The sequence below is a fragment of the Chrysemys picta genome, chromosome 9 (genome assembly GCF_011386835.1).
Source record: "Chrysemys picta bellii isolate R12L10 chromosome 9, ASM1138683v2, whole genome shotgun sequence".
Taxonomy (NCBI): domain Eukaryota; kingdom Metazoa; phylum Chordata; order Testudines; family Emydidae; genus Chrysemys; species Chrysemys picta.
This window is the reverse complement of record NC_088799.1, coordinates 10,925,314-10,944,218: the sequence shown is the minus strand read 5'-3', so window position 1 is coordinate 10,944,218 and position 18,905 is coordinate 10,925,314. Positions and strand designations below refer to the sequence as shown.

Sequence of the window (18,905 nt, the reverse complement as noted above, 5' to 3'; positions counted from 1 at the left end):
GAGCCTAGGCTCTAGCGTAAGCAGGCATGTCTACACTGCTATTATTAGCCCTGTAGCGAGAGCCCCGCAAGCCCAAGTCAGTTGATGCAGGCTCTGAGATATGCTGTGGTGGGGCTGGTTTTTGGGGGGGAGGGGTTGTTTTGTTTTGCAGTGTAGACATACCCTTAGAGTCAGGATGTTTACTCAAGTGGAATAATGTAAATGAGGCTGTGTGATACAGGAAGAGAAATCCTAACATTGCATCATATGCTGTATCAGAGAGAGACCTGTAGTAGCTGGTTAAATATTATAGCAATGAGAACAGTGAGAAGTTCAAAGGAAAGGAAAAGAAGCAACTACAGAACAAACACATTAAGAGTCTGAAATGAGACTGAGATTTAGTGGCTGTAATAAACAGAGTGAAGCAATGACTGTGGTTGCCACAAATCATGCTGAGAAATACAAGCACCTCCGCAGAAAAAAAGAGTCTCCAAGTTAAGGTGCCACATTTTCACCATTAGGAGAAAATGGGGACAAGTAATCCCAAAGAAGAGTGCATCTCTAAGCCTTTGGAGATATGCTCCAGTTCCTTCTGCTGGGAAAATTCACTGGATGGCCAGATCTTTTTTTTTTTTTAATGGAGATATCTCCTAGAACTGGAAGGGACCTTGAAAGGTCATCGAGTCCAGCCCCCTGCCTTCACAAGCAGGACCAAGTACTCAATGCACTGAAATTACTAAATGCTCAGTAACTGAGTTTGCTGTGGCAGTAAGGTGTTAGTGTGACTAATCTCAATGATTTTGATAGGACTATTTGAGGAGAGAGGTACTAAAGGTCTTGTAAAGACTGGAAGGCTCATCCTTATATGCACTCCTGATATGCACAGAGGTATCGTGATCGAAGTATTGAGTCTGGCCAAAGCTCATCTGTACTAATGTGACTTGCAACAACACGTCTTCTCAAAGGAGTTTAGTGACAGAGGAACGTGCAGACTAAATCCAGGTTGAGTCAGCAGTGCAAGAATTTGACACTAGATATAAAGGGATAGGAAGGCTTGTGCTCATAGACAAGTGATTGTTACAACTTACAGGACTGTTTATATAGTCTATAGGAAGATGCACTATCTAGAGGGCTAACAAGGCATTGCTTATGTGCTCGTCACTGCAGTATCTGGATGCCAATATCTGGTATTTTTCTCCATAATCATAAGCAACAGCTTCAGACCTGACAGAACTGTGCAATTATTGGTCATTGATGGTACATGCCATATTTCTTTGTGAATCAGGATTCCCATGTGTGTCATCCACTCAAGGAGAGAGAAGACACACATCTCTTTTGGTAAAAATTCTGAGTTTAATTCAGGGGTTGTGTAAAAATGTCCTTTATATAGGTAAATTTTAATACAGCCATTATAGAAGCTGTCATTTGAACAACAGGTAATTCAGGGTACCAGTGACAAACGTTGATCTTCAGTATTTATAGCTGTGAAATTCTGCTTTTAGTATTATTTCTTGCAAAATCATTCATATGACCAATGATGGGGGGAAAAACTTATTAAAAATCCACTGTATTTTTAAAATCTAAGTCATGGGCCAAATTCTGCTCTCTTTACATGTTTGTAACTCCCAATGAAGTTCACATATTGATATGAAATATGGTATAATTTATTTATCCTTTGTAGTATTGCTGTGGGATATTAATGCTCCACTCCAGAGCTAGCTGCAATTTTGAGGTAGGTAAAGTGATCCCTATGTATCCCTGCATTACCTCCCAAGAGTTTTGATAATTGTTTTTTGTAATGTACTTTGAAATCCTTGGATGAATAGAAAGTGCAGAATATTTTTAAAGATTACATAACACCAGCTAATGTATTTCAGATATTAGCAGATTCTGTATCATACATACTGTGCTGACATTAACCCTGTTAGTCTCATAGACTTTAATGGGCCATCATGATAATCTAGCTTGACATGCACATCACAGGCCTTAGAACCTCACTGACCCACTCCTGTAGTAAGTCCCTAACCTCTGGGTAAATTACTGAAGCTCTCAAATCTTGATTTAAAGATGTCAAGTTACAAGGAATCCACCACTTAATCTAGTTCAAACCAGCAAGTGACCCGTGCCCCATACTGCAGAGGAAGGCAAAAAAACTTCAATCTGACCTGGGAGCACGGGTGGCTCTAGCTTTTTTGCTGCCCCAAGCACAGCAGGCAGGCTGCCTTCGGCGGCTTGCCTGCGGGAGGTCCCCGGTCCCACGGATTCGGCGGCATGCCTGTGGGAGGTCTGCCGGTCCTGCAGCTTCGGCGTACCCGCCGCCGAATTGCTGCCGAATCCGCGGGACCGGCAGACCTCCCGCAGGCAAGCCACCGAAGGCTGCCTGACTGCTGTCCTCGCAGGGACCGGCAGGGTGCCCCCCATGGCTTGCCGCCCCAGGCATGTGCTTGGAGCTCTGGTGCCTGGAGCCGCCGCTGCTTGGGAGAAAACTCCTTCCCAACCCCAAATATGGCAATCGATGAGCATGTTGGCAAGACCCACCAGCCAGACCCCTGGGAAAGAATTCTGTGTAATAAACCAGTGACATCCCCATCTAGTGTCCCATCTCTGGCCACTGCAGATATTTGCTAATCTTTCTCCCTTTCTTTTTCTTGCTGCTGCTGTGTTTCTAGGGGAACTGAAAAATAATAGAGCTTTTGGGATTCTTATGGGTCCCCTCAGCTGCTGCTCACAGAGGGAAGTCAGATTGGAGGTATCTAGGATGAAGCGGTGCAGAAGTGCACCATGCTACCCACTTTGCCCTGAAAACCTCCATGGATACCCCATGAGTTTCATGGGGAGCCAGGCTGGAGTACTGGGGGAATAGACATGTTATTTGATGTTGGCAATATCAGCACTGTGACCTGCACAGAATCCACTCTGGCCTGTGAGTGGGATCTCTGCTGGTGTTAAGGGGGAATGGATGTCCCAGTGTGTGGAGGGCTCTGTGGAGAAAATTACCAGACAAACAAATAAGTCCCCAGGCCTACGATGGTGCCAGTAAATGGGTGCATGAGAAGAAGTGTGTGGCGGGGTATACTACCCCTTGAAGGAGCAGTCTACAGTTGGCAGCTGAAGTAAGCTCCTGTGTATTCAAGGATCCCCCAGCCTGCCCTGGGGTGGGGCTCTTTCCACAGGAAGGAGCTGAGCAGAAGTGAGGGCCCTAGAAGCCAGGCAAACTGTGGTCTCTCTCAGGCTCCAGGGGACTAGCCTGTTTGGATCCAGAGACTTTATTTGCTGACACTAAATTTGGGGAGCTCTGAACTGGGGCCCTGAGGTAAGGCCCTTAGGAACCTGACGACTGCTCTTTCCCAGAGACCTTCTTAAAGGAGACATCTTTGTTTTGTTTTGGTTCCCCTTGCTTGATCCTTTACCAAGAAACAATGTTTCAGGGCAAGCAGGGCATGGCAATACCAAATATATGGCCCAGGCTCATTTTATCAGGTACTGCGTACACGGGAAGCTGGCCATGACACTGCAATAGATCTGACTGTTAATAATATCAATGGCAAGAAATGACGGTGAAGAAATGTACCACGCACTTTTTCATCTGCATTACAATGACATCAGAGGTGCTTGCCTGAAGTCATTAAAATGTCAAGGGGATTATATAAAGATGCTTGCACTCCTTTGGATATCTACAGCAATGGCTCTCAATCTTTTCAGACTAGTGTACCTCTTTCAGGAGTCTGATTTTGTCTTGTGTACCCTAAGTTTCACCTCACTTAAAAACGACTTGCTTTAAAATCCGATCTAAAACTACAAAAGTGTTACAGCACAGTAGTACTGAAAAATTGCTGACATTCTCATTTTTACCATTACAATTATAAAATAAATCAACTGGAATATAAATATTGTACTTACATTTCAGTGTATAGTATATAGAGCAGTATAAACAAGTCTTTGTCGGTATGAAATTTTAGTTTGTACTGACTTTGCTAGTGCTTTTTTATGTAGCCTATTGTAAAACTAGGTAAATATCTAGATGAGTTGATATACCCCTTGGAAGACCTCTGCGTACCCATACAGGTTTGCGTATCCCTGGCTGAGAACCACTGATCTACAGCATGAGAGAGGTCCACTGGCAAGAGGAAAATTGTATTTGGAACAGTTCTGCAACATCCTGGAAATGTTAAATCCATGCTGCTAATCACAGCATGTTGCAAAATCTCTTATTGCTCAGGACATGTAAAGATCTGCTGCTCAACAGGAATCAAATAGAGTGGATACTTTCTAAATGTAGATTTTTTTTTATAGCTATAGCTGTTCAAAACCACTCTAATCTACTTAAATTCGTTGTTTTAAACATTCTCTATTATATACTAAAAGCACCCTAGCCAGTTTACAGCTACATAGCCAACACACTGTTGTTATGCCATGCATTACAGTTTAGGGCACTGCTGGGTGACATGCTGAACCCTGAGAAACACCATTCACTGGCAGTGACTCGACTCTAATGATGTGGATCAATATTTAATAGGTGTTCTAGGGATAGCGGTTTCAAAAGCATTCAGCATTGAATTAACTCTGCTCCTATTGATGTCAATGGGAGCAGAGTTAGGGTATGTCTACAATGCCAAAATAGTTGTGTTCTTACTTCAGGTTGGCTAACTCACATTAAAATAGCAGTGAAGACATGCTAACTTGGCTTTTAACTTGGATTAGCAGCTGCAGTTCAAGCATGGAGTTGAACTCAAGCCGAGTTGCCCCATCTTCACTGATATTTTAACCCAAGTTTGCTAATGGGGGTTAGCTAACCTGAACTAAGAATGCACTGACTTTTTGCAGTGTAGACATACCCCAAGGCTAATGCTAAGTGCTTTTGAAAATCTCACCCCTAACATCAGGGCTCCTGGGCTTAGTTCCATTCCCTGCTACTGACTTGCTGTGTGATCTCATGCACATCACTTAACCTTTCTGTCTGGTACCCCATGAACTGGGGGGAAACAAAACCTATCTCACAGGGGCATTGCCAGAGTTAATGCTGGGGAAGATCTTTGTATGAAAGATGAACAGAAGCTTTCATAGAAATATCATGGGTGATGTGTTACTACATTAACATTCTCAAACCATTTGGAGCATTTATGTAGCGTTACAAAAAATCATGAAGTATGTATTTTATCATTTGGCTCTTTACATGTACATGGTATTCCATCTAAGAGGCTATTATTATTGCTGTTAATTCTAAAAAAAACACTGAAACAGTTACATTAACTGACAGCAAAAATATTCCTCTGGTTCTCTATTTCCTGATGTATAATTACCAAAAAAAAAACGCACCCAAAACCCTGAAAGCAGCCTGCTTATTGACAGATGTCTAAACTTGCTTCTGTTAACCTTTCATGCTTTCTGAGATAAGAATTTTGACTGTACTGCTATGCCTGAAGAAATAGCTAATCAGAATGAAATCGATTTGTGAAGATTCTTCTTGACCAGTGCTTTAAAAAAAAAATGAAGTGGGTTTGCTTTTTTTAAAAAAAAATTACTGCTTCAAAATACTATGAGATTTTTTTTTCTTTAAAGGCACAAAAATAATTATCATACGGTCATCTTAGCTTGATAATTTGCTGAAAGAAAAAGGGAGGTGTCTGTCTTTTTAGTAAAACTTACAGCTATTAATTTAAATAAAGGCAAATATAGGATTCCCACCAGGCATTTACAGGGAATATTAGGTAAAATTTTCAAAAGTACCTAAATATTTTAGGCTCCTAAATCCCATTTTCAAAAGTGATTTAGGCATGTAGGGCCAGATTTTCAAAAGTATTTAGACACCTATAGATACAACTAGGCACCTAATGGGATTTTCAAAAGTGCCTAAGCAGGTGAGGTGCCTAAGTGCTATTGAAATCAATTGCAGTTAGGAGTCTAACCTGTTCAGGTGCTTTTGAAAATCCCAGTAGGTGCCTATCTGCATCTTTAGGTGACTAAATATCTTTGTAAAACTGGCCCTTAGAAGCCTGAGTCCCGTTACCTTTCACTGAGACTTAGGACTGATCTAACCTGGAAAATGACATCGATCCAGATACATTGCTCAGACGTGAAAAATCCACCTCCCAACCCCTGAACAACATAGTTAAGGCAACCTAAGTCCCCATGTAGCCAGTGCTAAGTTGACGGAGGAATTGTTCTGCCAACCTATCTACTGCCTCTTAGGGAGGTGTATTATCTATGCTGAGGTGAGAACCCCTCCCATCATCGTAAGTAGGCTACCCTGAAGCATTACAGCAGTGTTGCAGCTGCACTGCTGTAACATTTTAAGTGTAGACAAGCTCTTTAGGTGCTTTTGAGAATTGTACCCATTCGGTTTAAATGAGGGTGTTTCCCCAAAGGATACCCACTCATTCTCAACTGGGAATGCATAGTATGAAGTAGGGGAAAGGAGGGACTAAGGAATTAAAGTCTATGGAAATGATCTAAAGCCGCCAGTTCTGTCATTCTCATCAATCTTTATTATAGTCCCTTTGTGGCTATGAATTGTGGGATAGGGCATAAAGTTACCACCTGACTTAATATTTCCAGACTCAGGCTTATTTTCTCAGTGATCCCACATCCTGCATGAGTGTCACATGTTGTTATGATGTCACATATTGGTACTCCACTGTCATAGTGTTTTGCAACTACTAACTAATTTTTGATGCCTCGTCACTGCCATGTTGCACTGGAATATGCTAATGTAACACTGATGCAAACAGAATGATACCAAGGTGCACAATTTGAATGTTCTCTTTAAGCTTGTGAAGCAATATGACAAGTGACCTAATGTCCACCCTACTGTAAACTAGTGAATGTGCTATGCCATAGCCTCAGTGTTGCTTTTCAGTTCTGAGAAGTTTCTCACAAGCTGTAAATGTTTGCACTTTCCTGGATTCACTTTGTTAGCCAGTTGGGATAAATCATACTGGACGATAAAACTGCCATTGTAACAAATTGCAAATACATAAAGCCGCCTGATGGTGGGAATTTGCCTCAGGCCCACTGTTTTGAGAGGGCCCCCAAAATGATAGAGGGGTGGCCAGGCCAAATTTGAGTGAGTGGTGTTGCAACCTGGCTGTGGAGTTGCAGTGCCACTCAGATTTGGAAACTGCCAACAATAGTGTGAGAAGCAACTTGACTGGCCCAGATCTCACCATTGCCATCACTGACATCATTGCACTGGGCCTGAAGTGACCTACCAGGCCAAGAACCTGTATGTGTAGTAGCGTGGTCTGAGCTCTGGGAGAGGCAGGAATAGGAGCAGCCCCCTGGCTGCACACAGGGCAAAGCCCCCGCAAAAGGGAGGCCAGAGATCCCACAGACCTGGGTCCTCTCTGACCCCCATCTCTTCCCTGGCCCCCCATTCCTTCAGAGAGGACAGCAACCCCACAGACCTGGGCCCCCTCTAACCCCTCCACCCCCTTCTTAAACTCTTTAATCTCCATGGTAATTTTTTTGGAAGGATGTTGCCAACTTTCTAGTTGCACAAAACTGAACACCCTAGCCCTGCCTCTTCCCAAGGCCCCACCCCCGCTCACTACATTCCCCCTCCCTGAGTGTCTCACTCTCCTCCACCCTCACTCACTTTCACTGGGCTGGGGCAGGGGGTTGGGAGGGCTCTACCTGAGGGTGTGGGCTCCAGGGTGGGGCCAGGGATGAAGGGCTCAGGGTGTGGAAGGGGGCTCTGGGCTGGGGCAGAAGGTTGGGGTGTGGGAAGGGGTGAGGCTGTGGGCTGGGGGGTGCAGGCTCTGGGGTGGGGCTGGGGATGAGGGGCTTGGGGTGCAGGAGGGTGCTCTGGGTTGGGGGGGATGAGGGGATGGGGCAGGGGTTTAGGGGGTGGGTTTACCTTGGGTGGTTCCTGGTCAGTGACGCAATACGGCGGCTAAGGCAGGGTGCCTGCCTGTCCTGGCACCGCGCTGCACACGCCCTGGAAGCAGCCAACAGGTCCGGGTACTAGGCAGGGGGGCTAGGAGGCTCCACGCGCCACTCTTGCCCACAGGCACTGCCCCATTGGCCGGGAGTGCAGAGCCAGTGCTCGGGGCAGGGGCAGCGTGCAGGGACCCCCTGCCTAGAAGCTAGATCAGCTGGCCACTTCCGGGGCACAGTCCGGTGCCAGCCAAGACAGGTAGGGACTAGCCTACCTTAGTGCTGCAGCACCACTGACCGAACTTTTAATGGCCTGGTCGGCGGTGCTGACCGGAATTGACAGGGTCCCTTTTCAACCAGGTGTTCTGGTCGAAAACGGGACACCTGGTCACCCTAATGGAAGGCTTCAGTTTCAGATTAGATTCAAATCTAATTTCCAAAGAGACAGGAAAAGTAGCCAAGCCTGCAAGCACCCAAGTTACTGCAAGCGTATCCCTAACATCTCTATAAAGGTAATTCACTCCAATCTTTTATTATCTAAAGATTCTCTGAGGGTATGATTCTCTTTACCCCTCTTTAAGAAGAAATTACCTCACAGACCTAATTTCATCGCAAGGTTGGACAACCTGAGATGATTCCCAAGGTGATCCATGGGTAGGAGATGGTTTGGCATCTTCACTCTCTAGATTATTAATTAAATCCTTTTCACAAAGGTAACAAAGATCCTGAAATTTGCTTTCCCTCCATGATCAGTTCTGTAACTAATCTCGCCATTTCAAGCTTTCTCACTTGAAAAGTATTATAGAAACACCAAGAGCATAAAAAATGAATTTTTGGACAGTGTCTAGCTTCGCCCTATAAATGTGCTAATGTTTCTGAGCTGGGCTGGAAAATGATTCTCAACCACTCTAGCTTCCTTATTGCTTTGTTCTGGCTAGAATGGCAATTCAACCTTTCAAAAAACCTCTTCAGATGAAAATGTGCCTTGTAAGGTCCTGAAGCATATTTTCCTTTACATTTTAAACACCTGGTCCAACTTGGTATATTAAACAGAAAAAGTTTACTTTGCCAGTTACACAGTTAGAGTCTTTTAATTAGATTCCCTTTTAATACCTGTTTTCCAGAATACATTAAGGCATTTTAATAATCTGTCCTTGTTGCCTCAGAATGACCTTGTTAATATGCAGGTGCATTTTACAATATATTCCTCTCTGTATCTTGTAACCTATTTCAGTAATGTTGCAAGTAGTGTCTTGCAATTTATTTGCCTCAAACCATTGCTCTTGGTCTTTATGCTGAATGTCACCATGCTTAGCTTCTACCAGTTGCAAGAGCAGTACCACTGTTAGCCAGAACACTGACTTTACAACAGTGACTTTAACACTGATGGCATCACTGAGCACTCTATCATCCGATTCCACGCTGCTAACTCACCGACTACAGCATAAGTGTCCCAAGTGAAGTGACTGAAAATATAGAGAGAATTTTGAGCAGGTGAGGTTTGAAAACACCTCTTGCATGATGTGGAATGCACGGAAAACCTTTCATGCATGACCAACAGTTCTTGATAAACAATCTTTGATCAGGAATAAAGAATCAATGGGTTTAGGGGGTAAAAGAGAAATGTATTCAGTGTATGGTTTGTAGCATCTCTATGTTCTTAGTGGGGGAGGAATAGCCTACTAAACCTAGGATTGTGAGTTCAATCCTTGAGGGGGCCACTTAGGGATCTGGGGCAAAACTGGTCCTGCTAGTGAAGGCAGGGGGCTGGACTCAATGACCTTTCAAGGTCCCTTCCAGCTCTATGAGATAGGTATATCTCAATATATAAACTGAACTCTAGTTAATTCTTTCTGTTTATCTAGTCTTGTAAGCTGAGGCAAGAATTTTTCCTATATGCATTAAAACACTGTGAAACAAATTGCCATATCCTATTATAAACAATAAAAAGCACCAATGAAATGTATCTGTGTATGAGGAGCTCCATTTCTAGTTAGAGACCAGACTCCGCCATAAGGCCTGAGTCTGTCCTCGTGTAAACCAATGTAAACCCAGAATAACTCCACTGAAGTCACTGGAATTACACAGGCATAAGACAGGTGTGAGAGCCGAATTGGGACCTATATGGTAACACTTAGATCTGCTTCCAAACATCCCCAAAGTTCAGATGTGTTTGCAGAGGTGATTTCAGTCTCTGGAAGCTTGCTTCACAGCCAAACTTCCTCAACCAAGATCACTTTATCTGTGGCTCTCACACATTTCATCCTGGGCTTTGTCCCAGAGGAATGATGGATCATGGCTGTAGGGGTTTGAAAGGCTGTTGAGGGACCCCGTTGAGAGGTTTAAAGCTTAGGAATCAATGATACCATCCAAATCCTTTTTGGTTCATATCACAAAACACGTCATTTGGTAAAGAGCTGTCTTTGTCCAGCAAGGCTCAGGACTGCATTAGTCAAGTGTTCCTGGTCAGCACTGGAAAGGCAAAGATGTTACAGGACAGGATTGAGGTACATTGAGGAAACTTGCACATCACTTGCCTGCAGTTTTCTGGACTGAAGCCATTAGTAAAACCACCCTGGAGAAAACAGAGAATCCTCTATATGGTAAAGTGCAATCACTGATTTTTATTAACTTGCTTTAGAACAGGGTTACTGTTGTAAGTTCATCTCTACCCCAATATAACGCGACCCGATATAACACTAATTCGGATATAACGCGGTAAGCAGTGGTCCGGAGAGGCGGGGCTGCACACTCCGGTGGATCAAAGCAAGTTCGATATAACGCGGTTTCACCTATAACACAGTAAGATTTTTTGGCTCCCGAGGAGAGCGTGTTATCGGGGTAGAGGTGTACATATAATTACCCATTCAGTGTCTAGCAGCAAGTTATCCTTCTGTACAGAGATGGCTCTGAACAAACTCCACCAGATTCTAACCCTGGATCTGGTCTAGGTTTGGATGTGAATTCAGAGCACAGACCTGCCTATAATGGACTGAACACGCATGTAAGTTGCAAATACCCGATCCCTGGGGAAAATCTGCATTTCGTTTTCATACTCACAAGTTTTTGAAGTGTTTAAATCCACGGGAATTTTTCTCGGCCCATTATGGGGAGAGACCATTTGGATTGTGAGTTGTGATTCAGGCCCATCTCCATGTATAGCTAAGCTTTTATTTTCCCAAGGCAGATAATGGTACTTTAAATGAGTAATTTCATGAAATGTATCTCTCCCCTGCCTTGAGTAATCGAATTTTAAGGTGTTCCTTTAATTGTGCTATGGATTGAATTTGGAATGCATTGGCCCATTACAGGAACAGGTTTGTTTCATAGGTGAATGTCAGCCTTATGCCAAGATACAGCAGAAAATAAAATGATACCTCAACAGCTGCCTTTGCTCTTTCAAATTCCTCCTCCAAGGAATGATTTCTGGAGAGGAGTGAACCTCCCCAACGCTGCTCTTTGGTTGATCGTGCCTTAAAGAAATAAAGAATAAATAAGAAAGGATGACACGCTTTGTCATAAACTTTCAAGTTCCTTCTCTTTCTTTCTTCACTAGTGTTGAAAGTGACCTTCATCTGGTGCGATGCTGTGTGTTTCCCTATGTGAAACCCCACCAACACTGGACACAGCTTTAGCAGTGTCCCCTGCCTCAGTGGAGCAAAGTAACGTCTCATTCCCTAGAGTTTCCTTTTCACTCGGGATTTAGACATGATGAACAATCCCAGCTTTGGTTGTGAAAGTAGATCCAAAATAGTCCCTTGAAGCTTCAGAGAAAATGAACTTCAGAATGGTTAAAAACACTGTGTAACATTAAAAGCTTGTGCCTTGAATAAGCTATCATCACACCTCCCCTTCCTCCCGCCCCCCTCCCCCCCCCCCCGCCCTGCAGGTTCATTTTGCTTCATTCTGCAAGACAGAAATGTAGCTGTTGAAATTCCTAATAGGAGAGCTGTCACACAGGTACCATTTCATTTTTTAATGGACTGTATTCAACATGATTAATACTTCGTTTAAGTAGTTGAAAGTTTATATTTGAGAACTGGATCCTGTACAGTTCAGCCTCTATTACCTGAACCCCTTGTGTTATCACCCCAAACTCCCCGTTATCTAAAACAGGGTCACATTCTCTGGTACCTGTTAGTTACACTAACAATCCCCTTGACTGTCTGAAAGCTTCATTTTCTGAATGTATGCCATGTTCCCTGAAATTATCATGTAATCTCACTGTAGCCATTTCTGTAAATTACAATCTACTTGAAGAGACATTCAAGTGGATTTGTATTTTATTTTTTTTCAAATAGACATTAATTTAAAAGACACAAGGTGGGTGATATATTATCTTTTATCTTCTCCAATAAACAATATTACCTGCCCCAACTTGTCTCTCTAATATCCTGGGACCGACATGGCTACAATACCACTACATACATTTTTTTAAAGAGACCCAAAATACACAGTACACCCCTGCCTCTGTCTGCAAGTCTTTTACAATGAAAAATCAGTGCGTGAGAGGTCTGAGTTGTAAATATATGTGGAGAGGACTTTCCTTATGATGATAAAAGGATGTGGGATTGGTTGGCACACAGGAAATGCATGGGACAGATAAACAAACCTCACAATCGGCAGTTTTCTCACTCTTATCTAAGTGATTCAGAATGGGCAGAAGAGGATTTCTAGACAGTTCTTGGATTTTGGGTGGGGACTACAAAGAGAGTAGGGAGACATCTTGAAGGGGAAAAGTGAGAAAGTTAGGCTACGGAAGGAGTATTTGGCTGCTATTTTGTTTGCTTCTACTATTGTTCTTTCATAATGGAGGTGCATTTAATTCCCTATCCTCTGCAGGAGAAAGTTGTACCTGTTTTCTCTGCACTTGCTGTATCTGTTTGTCAGGCTGTGTCCTGAGGTTCAGGAACACTAGTACAAATACCTCCTTTGTATTGATTTTCTCTAAGCCTTGAGTACCTTGAAGACTTCAGTTATAATAAGAGATGACTCCGAAATGCAGGGCTCAGACCTAAATCCAGGTCTAGGCTTTCCCAAAGGCTCGGGGAATAAGCTCTGGGGTGTTCTTCCAGCTCTACAGATAATGGACCTGAGTCACCAATGTGTGAAACTGGAAGACCGCAATGGTGAATTGGGTTCAGTGACCAGTCATGGATTTTTGGATCCAGATGTGAACTTTCCCAAAGTTGGGGGGGGGGGGGGGGGGGGAGAATTTGGATTGTAGGATTAGGTTTGGGGTATCTTTAATATCAACATCCTGTCCCATGTTTTATGTTCAACAGGTACAATCTCTATTGCCTGACCATCCTGCATACTTTAATTCTCCTCCTCCCTTCATTGTTCTTCCCCTGAAGACCCTTTCCGCTAGTCCTGCCTATAGCATATGCCACCCTAATTTTAAATAGATTATTCTTTGTGTGTCTTAACAACACATTAGAAAACATCTCTCTCTCTTTGTCTCTACTTGCACATTGGGGAAGGATACTGACAAACAGGGCCGGCTCTAGGCACCAGCAAAACAAGCTGGTGCTTGGGGCAGCACATTTCTAGGGGCAGCCTTCTGGCCGCCCCTAAAAATGTGCCCCGGCCGCCCTAGCTCACCTCCGCTGCTGCCGCTTGCACACCACGGCTCGTGAAACAGCTGATTCGTGCGCCACTGCTTGCCCTCCCTCCCAGGCTCTCAAACCTGGGAGGGAGGGGGAGATCCCGAGTGGCCGTGGCGCACGGAACAGCTGATTGGCGCACCACTGCTAACCCTTCCTCCCAGGTTTGAGAGCCTGGGAGGGAGGGGGAGACCCCAAGTGGCCGCGGCGTGCGCGCTGCTTCACCCCCTCCCTCCCAGGCTTGAGAGCCTGGGGGGAGGAGGCAGGGCTGGGGATTTGGGGAAAGGGCGGAGTTGAGGCGGGGCCGGGGGTGGGGTAAGAAAAAAACGGGAGAGGAGGGTGGCCAAAATTGTTTTTGCTTGGGGCGGCAAAAATCCTAGAGCCGGCCCTGCTGACAAAGGGTCAGATTCTAATCTTATGTGTGGAATGTTTCTTTGCCTCCCTTAAATCTATTCCTGCGCTTGTGACTACATGTTCAGAAGGATTTTTTTTAAAAAACTGGAATCATGACATACATTTGAGATTCCAGTCTGCTCCAACTGTGTGTATATTCTTCATGTGTCTTTGTGCCAGCGAGGTTAGTTTACTGCAATGAAATCTGTATTGGGCTACCGAACACTGAACCAACACCTGCTGTTAGTGTAGAACAAGATGGCACGATTGCTGTTAGAAGTGGGCAGTAGGGATTCTGCCTAACCGCTGTTTCATGCTGTGCACTGGATACCTTTGGCATCTGGATTGAGTTTAAGATTTAGCTCTCAATGACCAGACACCTGGGGGTTATAGTCCTCTCCCCATTATCCTCTATGGCAGGGGTAGGCAACCTATGGCACGCGTGCCGAAGGCGGCTTGCGAGCTGATTTTCAGTGGTACTCACACTGCCGGGTCCTGGCCACCGGTCTGGGGGCCTCTGCATTTTAATTTAATTTTAAATGAAGCTTCTTTAAACATTTTAAAAACCTTGTTTACTTTACATACAATAATAGTTTAGTTCTATATTATAGACTTATAGAAAGAGACCTTCTAAAAATGTTAAAATGTATTACTGGCACGTGAAACCTTAAATCAGAGTGAATAAATGAAGACTCGGCACAGCACTTCTGAAAGGTTGCCGACCCCTGCTCTATGGTGACCCATGGCTGGGCTGGGATCTCAATGGCTGCTGCAGTATTAAGGCAAAGGATAAGGACCCAGGACATCTGGCTTCTGCTTCCACTTTTGGCACCAACCTCCCATGTTGAGCTAGTTGGAAAATCTTATATTTTTTCCAGAAATTTCCAAACCTGCATTTCATTAGTGATGGGGGGGAAAGGGACCAGGAATGGAGAGCTGGCAGACATACGAAGGAGCAGAGTTCTGCTGTGGCTTTCTCTAACAGGGGAATGGGCATACTGGAGAAGTGGCCAGTGGGGCTGCACACAATGTGGTCCATAAAGTCAATACTCTATGTTGGGAGGTAGGTGCAATAGTTGCCCACTATCTACTGCCTTTGGGGTAGAACATCTTATTCCCCCGTACCAGTCATTTTGTGCACATTTTTCTGCACTTGCTCTCTGTTTACATGGGGTATGTGCTGTTGGTGAGAGGAGTAAATAATAGACTAATTTTGTGGTCTCTCTTCAAAGTAATGGGCCTGTTCCATTCCTGGTGTAACTTTCCTGATCTCATTAGAGTTACTGGCACACCAAATATGGATCCACCTGCCCCATTTTTCTTACTGGTAGACACCAGACCACCTTATGCAGTCCCTGACAAACATTCTAAATAGCAATGCACAGAACTCCTGATGTGAATTGTGAGTTATAAATGTTTTAGGTTTAATTCTGATCTCCCTTACGTCAGTGTAAATCAGTAGTAATTCCAATGAGGCCCACGGAATTTCAATAGTAAGAGTGGTGTGATTAGGGTGACCAGATGTCCTGATTTTATAGGGACAGCCCCGATTTTTGGGTCTTTTTCTTATATAGGTTCCTATTCCCCTCCCACCCCCGTCCCGATTTTTCACATTTGCTGTCTGGTCATCCTAGGTGTCAGAATCAGACCCAATTTCCAAGAGTGGGCACTTATGTCCAGGGCTGGCTCCAGCTTTTCTGCCGCCCCAAGCAGCAAAAAAAAAAAAAAATTCATTCTTCTGCAGCAATTCGGCAGCGGGTCCTTCACTCCCTCTCTTCCTCTTCGGCAGCACTTCGGTGGCAGCTCAAAGAGGAAGAGAGGGACTGAGGGACCCGCCGCTGAATTGCTGCCGAAGACCCGGAGGTGCTGCCCCGATACCGGACAGAGTGCCGCCCCTTTCTATTGGCCGCCCCAAGCACCTGCTTCCTTCGCTGGTGCCTGGAGCTGGCCCTGCTTATGTCAGAGTTTCGCTAGTCAGTCTTTGGATGAGTAAATCAGCACATAGAGAGCTCCAATATCCAATGTTTAGGGCAGGCGAGACTAAAGTTTGAAAACTGAGTTTATTGGGTTATTGAATAAGCAGACCATGTACCATTTGAAATTAAATATATTAAAAATATTCTGTTTGCAGTTCTCATCATTGAGGAGAAAACTAAATTGTAAAAAGACCAAATTCTGTAGAACATTTCCAGGCAGATAAATTCACAAGTGGGAATCTGCTAAGGTAGCTGGCACCAAAAAAATTTGGCGCTACAGAGCTTCAAAAGGTAAAATTGGGTAGCATCTGACAGGAGTAGAATACTGAGAAGGAAGAAGTTCACAAACCATGACTGCCCCAATGTTGTTGTGTATTCTGACCTTCAGATACATTTAAAAAAACAAAACAATAAACCTCCCAAAAGGTGCCATTGTGACTTCTATTAACATTGCTCTGTTAATTGAAATTCTGCTATATGCAGGACTTTCTGTTTGTAAAGAAAATGGAATAGCTCTACAATAACTTCAAGTACAAAAAACACGAGCTGTTCTTTTAGAGAGCATCTGCTCCACACTGGGGATGGAAGCTAGCATGCTTGGAACTGTCAGAGATGGACAGTGAAGTGCATTAAGGTGATTCTCTCAGGAGTTGCAGATGGCGAACAGTAGCAAATTTGACAAGTTGAAACCTCCAGTGTATGGCTGGACCATGTTGCATATGCATGGGGTGACCTTTAATATGAAGGTCAAGATCTGTGGTGGATAAACATTGGCAAGTGTATCATCTAGTAAAAGCCACAATAAGGTTTATTTTACTACAAGAGTATTCAGACCTTTGTGATGGTAGAGGGGTGGGGCTGTTAGGGGACCTGCAAGGAGGTAGAGAACTTTTCACCTACTGGTGGCAACCTGACCCATGTTGGCACTGACTGAAACTAATTAATGTTTGGTAGACTCAGTCCAGTTCTTTGTAGAACACTGTTTGCATCACACACACAGAAACTGACACAGTGCACTTCTTGTCAGTGTCAACTGAGAAACTCAGGACTGAATGTGTAGTGTCCTGCTTGGAGAGATGAGCACAGGTTGCAGGAGGGAAATTTGGAGGAGGCAGCAGGACCCCTGTCTGTGAGCATACGGCTCCAGCTGCAGCATCTGTAAATAGTTCTCTTAATAAAGAGCCAATCTAGTTTTACAAACATGGAGTCCTTTCATGTTATTACCCAGCACATGGGACACGAAACAGAATGGGCCAGGGAGATTAAACTATTCTGAGTGGTCCCTCCACTAGGACCTCAAATAGGTCCTTTGGTGCTATTATAAAGTATTGGAGCTCTTAATTGTTTCAGAAAAAGAGCAGCCACAGAAAGGGCTAAAATGCCTTTCCACAATATCTTCTTTTATTGGGGATAATTTTCCACATGTGAATATGATGAGACTTTTTGCAACACTTACGGAAATATGATTTGTAACAAAGCTCCGTGGCTGTCACTGGCCATCAGTACAGTAATGTTTCTTGACCACACTAGAGTATGACTCAAGATGAAAAAAATTCCACTTATCAGGAATAATAAACACAGGGCATTGGGTCAGCAACTCTAGTTTTATCTCCCTTTTACGTTGGCAAAGTCAATTCAACCTTTTCTTATTTTGATGTTACAGCCATTTTACTTTTATGGAAACTAGTCTAACTGAACATGTGCAGCATAAAAAAATGGATTTTTTTTTTGCTTCTGCAGGTACTCTGCTTGAAGATTAATAGGAAACAGATGCAAAACTACAGCCTCTGTAAACTAAATTTGCAACTGTTCTTACAGAATGCCACACATTACAAATTCTGTGAATGTCTGCTTGATTTATACACACCCAGGATACACATAAGCTTCCTGCCAGTGAAACTTGCTAAACTGAAGAATACTCTCCTAAAAGAGGGCATGGATGCACTTAAAGCTAGACTGGCCAAAGCATGAGACAACATACGGTACTATGCAGGGAAATGAACTACACAACCTAGCAGGTCTTCTCCATCGCTAACGTGTCAATCTAGCATATAAAATATAAAGAAGAGGAAGGTGTCATTCTATTAGAATTAGTGCTAATTTAAACAGGAGAATAATTTCAGATTTTGTAGTTAGGTGAAAATTGGTAAGGAAAAGAAGGATCATCTGAAGAGTAAAGCACAGAATAGGTGACAGGGTTCTATTTTCTGCTCTGCCACATATGTCTTGTGTGACCTGGGACAAGTCACTCAGTGGCTCTGTGCCTCATCTGTGAAATGCAGATATTAATACCCACCTGACACGGGTGTTGCAAAGCATTTTGAGATCCCGGGATAGAAAGTGCTATATAAGGGGAAATTATTGCTATTAACTGTATTATCTGTGTCCTTGAACCCCCACCCATGCTCTGACCTGGATAGAATAGTGAAATTGCGCAATTGAGAGCTCAAAAACCAGCAAATGCCAAATGAAGGTTGTATGTTCAACCTCTCCTCTGTCCCTTTGCATGTATGCATTACAGTATAACATTTAATTAAGCATTGCCAGAAAGCCCTGTCCAACACACCTTACAAGGGTCCTTCTCCGAGGAGGTGCAGAGCCTAAATTTAGAACTAAGTCCACTATTGCTGAGTTCTTTCTCCAGTACAACTTATTGTTCCACTGGAGAGGCTGCTACACACATCTGTGGATATGCTTATAAGCACTGAAGTACGGATTCCTCCTTATATTCCTTAGAAGTTCTTCAGCTATGGAGACTCCAGTTTGGACAGGAGAGTTTGGGAAAAGGAAGCTTTTTAGGATCCTCATCGCACCTCCTCATTATCAATAATAATAGGAAGCTAATAGGAAAAGGAAGCTTGAGGGGGCAAAGGAATCATTAGGGGAAGGGGACTTATAGGGCCCAGGAACTAAAGGAGATTAGGGCGAGGGACACTACAGCTACAATGTACAACAGCAGTCTCTCTCTCTCTCTCTCTCCCTCTGCACTACAAGGTGTCATGGCCAAACCCCTGCCTTAAGCTACGACAGTGCAATCTCCTTGAAATCAAGGGGTTACATCTACCCAGATTCTGCC

The 18,905-nt window shown here is 43.8% G+C and overlaps 1 protein-coding gene across 4 annotated transcripts in view; it reads right to left on the bottom strand.

Moving 5' to 3' along the window:
- The window catches only part of PEX5L (peroxisomal biogenesis factor 5 like), a 164,551-nt gene that overhangs the window by 17,613 nt on the left and 128,033 nt on the right, over positions 1-18,905 (bottom strand). For all 4 annotated transcript variants that reach the window (XM_005285966.5, XM_065557707.1, XM_065557708.1 and 1 more), the window contains one exon: positions 11,232-11,327. In XM_005285966.5, coding sequence (XP_005286023.1) covers positions 11,232-11,327 — 96 coding nt within the window. The remainder of the gene's footprint in view (positions 1-11,231; positions 11,328-18,905) is intronic.